At 37.8% G+C, this 6,470-nt stretch overlaps 1 protein-coding gene across 1 annotated transcript; it reads left to right on the top strand.

The window, feature by feature from the left end:
* Positions 1–2,920: 2,920 nt before the first annotated feature.
* Positions 2,921–5,610, top strand: ociad2 (OCIA domain containing 2). The gene is made up of 6 exons (XM_008407492.2): positions 2,921–3,070; positions 3,161–3,245; positions 4,667–4,720; positions 4,812–4,859; positions 4,964–5,102; positions 5,525–5,610. The coding sequence occupies exons 1-6, from the start codon at positions 2,981–2,983 to the stop codon at positions 5,589–5,591; spliced, it is 483 nt and encodes a 160-aa protein (XP_008405714.1). The 5' UTR covers positions 2,921–2,980; the 3' UTR covers positions 5,592–5,610.
* The last annotated feature ends 860 nt before the right edge of the window (positions 5,611–6,470 follow it).

Raw genomic sequence — 6,470 nt, 5'->3', positions numbered from 1 at the left:
GCCCGCAGACGGTGGGTGCGTTCTCTTACAGTCAGCCGGTAGACTACCCGGACAAACCGGTGTGAGAGGAGATAAATCAAACACTGGGTTTTGAGCTTTCTCAAAAGATGGAGCTCGGATCCGTTAATGACACATCGCACCCTAGTTGAGCATGGCTCCAGCTGAAAGTCAGAAATAATGGAACAAGCACAATATTTAGAATGTATTATTTATCACATGCATACAGCATGTTCATATGACATACAAAACAACAGAAGGGCAAATAAATTATTTGAACCTGAAAGCTTGTTTGTGTTTCAAATTCAAGGGAGCCATGTTGGATATTAAAAAATTCTAGGGTGTAATTAGAAGTCAAAATTTTCCCTTCTTCGACTTTTAAATCACCCAGAAAACAGCACTTGTACTTCAAAATCAGCTTTTTCAAGTTACCAGCTGTAATTACAAGTGAGCCCCCAAAGTTGACATCCCAACATGGAAAGTCAAAATAATGAAAGTATGGCTTTCACAAATGTCACTTCTGACAACTTGTATCTGATTATTTCTCATGTTTGCTTGGAGTAGGTGTATAAAGATGTGCCCTGAGATCCTGACTTATGATTCCGTTCAAATGGTGAACAGATATCACCGCTTGTCTCGCCGGCTGGTAAATGGTGCACACCCAATGACTGAAAGTCCGCTTTTCAGGCTCCGCCCCTTGCTTGATAGCCATTGGCTGCTGTAAGTGACACTTCAAAAAAATACACCTTGATTCCTCCCTCAAGTAAAATTGATTGGTCGGAGGTCGACGACCGGGGCCGCACTTTGAGCGTGTCAATCAACAAACCGTCCTCGTGCAAACCTAAAAACCAGCCCACGATGAAATGTGATTGGTTGTTCGAATATTAATTGACTTCACCAGATAAGCATGGAGCGGGTTTGCTCAATATCGACACAGCAGGACGATGAAAAAAAAAGTGTCGGTATTGTCAGTACGTTTGCTTGTACTGTAAATCTTAACCCACTTCATCACAGACACCAAACATCCAGGTTTATATACTTCTGTGTTCAAATTGTTCACGATTGTTTGGATTTCGCTGCTTTTTTGTTGTTAGAAATTACCTAAGGATGGCAGTGTTGGAACAGTCACAAATACCAAGTTTTTCACTCAATTATAATTTTCATTACACATAATGACGTTCTAAAATAAACGCCAGGTAAATTTAGTTGACGTTGCATTAGCGCTTAATTAGCAATTATTCTTATTTTCCTCGCTTTTCTTCTCTTAAACCAAAATAAGTTTACAAGTTGATATTAGCTGGTTAACTGGTCAGACCACCCGTTCAGGTAGGAAACCTACAGTGATCTGCTTTACAGACGTACATGCAACTTATAGCTTGCTAACATTTAGATGACTGTTATTCTAATGAGAGCACTAATAACCCACACCTAGTCTACCCCTGATAAAGATGTACTTCTCTACTTGAAAACCTGTGACTACTCTATGTCTACAGGCAATTTCTTTACTAATTAAAATTGTGAAATTTGTATATATTACATATATATTGTCATGTAATTAGTGTTCATCTACGTTAACTTTGTGTAATTTTGAACTGCAGACAGTTAAGTTTATTTAAACTTGGTACTGTGTTTCAAAAAGATATATCTCATAAAGTGTATCTCCAGTTTTGGCAGCACTAGGAGTAGAAAATTGCACTTTTTCTTATGTACTTTCAGGGGAAAGTGCTACTTTTAACCTATAGCAGTTTTGTAACAACAAAAAAGGACAATATGAACATGAACAATGGTAGAGTTTTGTAGGTCTTCGAGTTTTTTTTTCTTTTATCGCCACATCAAAAGGTTCCTCCACTGGACCGCCAAGTGCATCATATACAAAAGTGAATGAGCTGGAGTCTTTTTGAAACATGGATAATAGTCATAGTAAGTTTTCTGTATAATAACTTGTTTTCTTAAGCTTAGACTAACATAATGATTAGATGGTGATTGTAAGTCAAAAGTTTCCCATGTGTTTATCTCTCAGTCTGCCTGGATATCGAGGTTTAAAAAAAAAAACATGTGTTGCAGAAATCAGATTAGAAGCCAAGTTCAAACGAAGGTGCGGCTATCTGAATGAGTAGTTAAGACTCTAGGTAATAGGTCATATTTAATACAGCGATTTCATTGGTTGGAACGTCAGCATGTTGTGGCTTGCGCAATTCTCTTGCAAGACTATGTAAATGTTAGTAACTTGGAACACCTGCCATACCCCTTCATGTTTTCACATTGTAAGCACGGTTCATCAGTAGGGAAAATGAAAACCGTAAACATGCTCGGACAGGATAAATGTACAAATGCATGCCACACTTTTAAGGTTTTGATTTCTAAAGAGTTTTAAAAATCATGTCCGTTCATCATCCTTTCCCTCCCTCTTTCATGTACTTTGTATCCCTTTGCATAAAGTGTAAAGATCTGCGGCAGCATCCTTTTTAGTAAAGTTTGATTTATGTGGAGATCAGATAATATTTCCATATTAGCAGGAAAAAAACAACTCACATTTTAAGCAACCTTAGTAACATTTCCTTTTGTCTAGGCTATGGTAAATTCAACGTTAGTACTGTGTTTTTCAAATTATTAATCATAAAGTAAAAAGAGTGATGACTTTTGTATATGCTCTCTGATTATGTGTGGCCAAAACAACATCTATTATAAAATAAATCTAGGCTTTGTTTTGTCCTTTTAGTCTCATATTACAAAGGACAACCCTACAGGTGTAGTACTACTATGTATTTTTCCTGATTAAAATGATTTATACTGTCATTTCTTTCCGTCACACTGAATTACCTGTACATGTGCAGTGTGTCGTCAGGATTTTTAAAGGGGGGGTGGAATTTAAAAACTACTCCAGGGAGGAGCCTCTCCCCTTAGTTTATCTGAGAGCGGAAGGACGGCAGTGAAGAGGTCGTGTAGCGCAGCTGGTAGTACAACGAGTGAAACCTCCTCCATTATGAGTTCTGGAAGTGGAGAAGCTACAACAGTGAAGACAGGAGAGACTCCTGCTGCTCCTGATTCAGCTCCAGCCAAACAGGGCTGGAAGGTGAGAGATCATCAAAAACATGACTCCTATTACCCGAGGCCGCTGTGTGTTCATCTGATGCCTAACCTGTCCTGCGTGTGTGTCTCACAGTGTCCCCTGAGCGACGCTCACGTCCACCGGGAAGATGTGAGGAAGGTGTGGAAAGAGTGCCAAGAGGACAGCTTCTGGTACAGAGGTGATCTCCTTTTAGAGATGAAGCACACGCCACGATATTTCTGAACATGAGAAATTCTCGCAACTTTAAAATTGTTCAAACAAGAAAACACTTCAATGTGTTCTTCCATGTGTAGAAGAAGTCACTCATTCACTGAAGTGTGTGTTTACATTCCTCTGTGGGTTTCAGAGCCAGGATCTCCCCCTCAAAATAAACTAAACAAAAGCAAAAAATATCTTCCATATGTGAACATTTTCATTTTTAAAGTAGAATTCAGCTAAGTAGCACAGCCTGCATTGTGTATGTTTCTGGCTACGGCTGGGCGGCGATCGGCTGGGAGTGTCCAAGATGTCCATGATGACGTAGATCAAACTGATAAAAAAAAAAAAAAAAAAAGAAGCAAGCATGGTTCTACAAGAGCGACGAAACAAACAAATGATTTGTCAAAGTGACGGCTAAATGAAAGCAACCTGAGGTGTTTATGTCTTGTATCAAAAGACAACAGCACCAAAGTTACCGAGGTGGTGGATGAGAAATATCCTATCGATATTGGCTGATTAGGACTCCAAAAAAACAGAAAACTTGTTTTATGTGGCAACAGTTTATAATCTTTATCCCTCCTCTCTCTTTCTCTCTTTCTGCATTCCTCCACTCCATGCTCCAGCTGCTTCTCCTCTTCCCTCGTCATGAACTTGTGTTAAACACGAACCGACAACAATCAGCGCTTCCTCTATTTGTCCCTTTGACCTCCAAATAATCAGGAGTAGTCTCACCACTACTCCAGGGGTCAAAGTTTGAAAACGGGCAAAAGGCGATTGATTTATGCCAAGAAGGGAAAAAAAAAAAGTCTCGTGTTGCCACTGGATCTTGCAACTTGACTTTGAGAAAGTCTCTGTCACGATGAACAGTCTGACATTTTACTGCTTTTAGTAATTAAGAGTGGAACATTATTTATGTTTTACTACAAATATTTATTCCCATGTATTAGAGATACACGAATCAGGTTTTCCGGGGGGTTTGTTTCGGTCCTTTCCTGTAAAGATTTTGGCTAATTCTGATTTTTTATTTTTGTTTTGTTTTTAATTTCTTTTCCAGAGATTGTTGCGTATATGTGCTGCAGGCATCTAGACAGCTTCGAATTCCTTAGAAATTTAAAGAATTACAAATTCATACATGTTAAAGTGTGTGTACCTGACCTTCATTTGATTTTCAATAAACTGAAAAAAAAAATGTACCCAAATACGTGAGGATGTTTGATGCATTTACTAATAAAAAAAATGGTGGGAATTTTTGCTTTTTGGGTGATAAACAAGATTTAGTCATGGGAAAATGATCCGATTCCGATCTCTGGCCAAGTGATCGGTGCATCTCTATCTGACATTGTATTCATTTTATTGGCGTCTTAATATCATTTATCCAATTTCCCTTCTCTTTTTTTTCAGCTCTCCCCCTGTCTGTGGGGAGCATGGCTGTCACTGGTGGTCTAATCTACAATGGTAAACACTCCATTATTTCTCCAAAAACACCACAGATAATGTATTTCTCTGCTGTATTTCATTTTAAGTGAATGTTTTTATTCCCATGCAGGTGTTTGGAAATCATCAGCAAGGTTTGGCCCTTTTCCAAAACTAGCAGGTCTGTTCTATTTTCTCTGCATATGGGGATTTTGTGAGTTATAAAAATAATAATAATAATAATAATATTAAATAAATTGTGAGTTTTATGTGATTCCTTTTTAGTTGCGGGGCTCCTCGGGTTTGCTGTGGGAAAAGCTTCGTATATTGGAACTTGTCGAAGCAAGTTCCAGGAGCTTGGTATTAAAGACGGGCCGGGATCTGGGTCCTGGTCCAGAAAAGGCCCGTGTGGTCCAGGACACAGGTGGGCACGGCGATGGCTTTTCAAATGTTTAATATCATCTCATTATTTTCAATATTTTACAGAGTTATTTGTCAAAATTTGCATATATGTCTACGTCTACATCCAAATTCTTCTTTTTCTGTTTTCACAAAAAGAAGGAAAGAGTTTGGAAATTTCAAACTGTATTTTATAGAATCTCGTTTCAGTGCTGAATGGTCCGGATCAGGGTTGACCAGTCCAGTCACTTTAGATTTCGAACTAAGGATACTCAAAGAAAAAACATATAATCTAAAAAGAACTGTGAAACAGTTCTTAAATATGGGACAAACGTTTGGGTCATCAGTTCTATCAGCCACCTGCACAACACAGAAAGGAACACAATCGTTATTAACTAAACATGCAGATAAGCATTATAAGTACTTATAATTTTCTTATCTCAACAGACACTGCCATCATGAGTGTGAAGAATGCAAGAAAAAACCTCAAGCTGCACCAGCAGAGCAAGCTTAAAGTTAAAGGTACACCAAGCTAATCCAAACAGTTCTGCAAAAATGAGAGTTAAAAAAAAACATTTTCAACAACTTTTACGATTCTGTTTTGTTTTTTGTTTTTTTCAATCCTTACCTACATTCATTTTCTACGTTGTGCTTTTGTTTTCTTTTGCATTTTCAGCATCACCACGGAAGGAAGTAGCTGTCTTTATTTACCTGTTGCAGCATGTCTGGATGTCAAGTGTAAATGTACTCAATGGAAGCTTTCTAGTGTCCTTATGTTGTGTGTGTGTGTGTGTGTGTGTGTGTGTGTGTGTGTGTGTGTTTTTGTTTTGTTTTGTTTCTTCTCCACAAAATCCAAAATCCACTAGAGGGCGCAAGAAGACTTTCGGTCATTCTGTAGAAACGCAAATGTTTCATTTTTTTTATCTGAGTAAATGCGACCATGTAAACAAGAATGCAAAGTCTCTTTTGTAGGTTTAATTATTATCAACATCCAAACAAACAGGAAACTTCCTATGATATAATCTGAGTCGGTAACCTGTGCTACCCAACGTTACTGCTGAGCAAAGGATAAAAACTTTGCCATTTTCATCTATGTACACTGAGAAGAAATGTCATTTTGCGGTATTGAATCATCCTCCTATTGCAACATTACACATTTATGACTGTATTTGCTCTGTAGCAGAGCATGAGGTGTGATTCTTTCCTTTTAAGTACCGTACATCTGACGAGGATCTTTCTCCTCCACAGCCAAGTAGGCTTATGTTTGCAGTATTTAAAAAAAATTAATTCATCGTTTTAATGAGTTGCAAAATGTATTTTAGTAGTTTGACTTAGTCTATCTTTTAATTAGGAAAAAATTAATTAAAAAAAACAAACATATATATATATATAT

The sequence above is a fragment of the Poecilia reticulata genome, linkage group LG4 (genome assembly GCF_000633615.1).
Source record: "Poecilia reticulata strain Guanapo linkage group LG4, Guppy_female_1.0+MT, whole genome shotgun sequence".
Classification (NCBI taxonomy): domain Eukaryota; kingdom Metazoa; phylum Chordata; class Actinopteri; order Cyprinodontiformes; family Poeciliidae; genus Poecilia; species Poecilia reticulata.
Note: the sequence above shows the minus strand (reverse complement) of the source record. Positions and strands in the feature narration are given on the sequence as shown.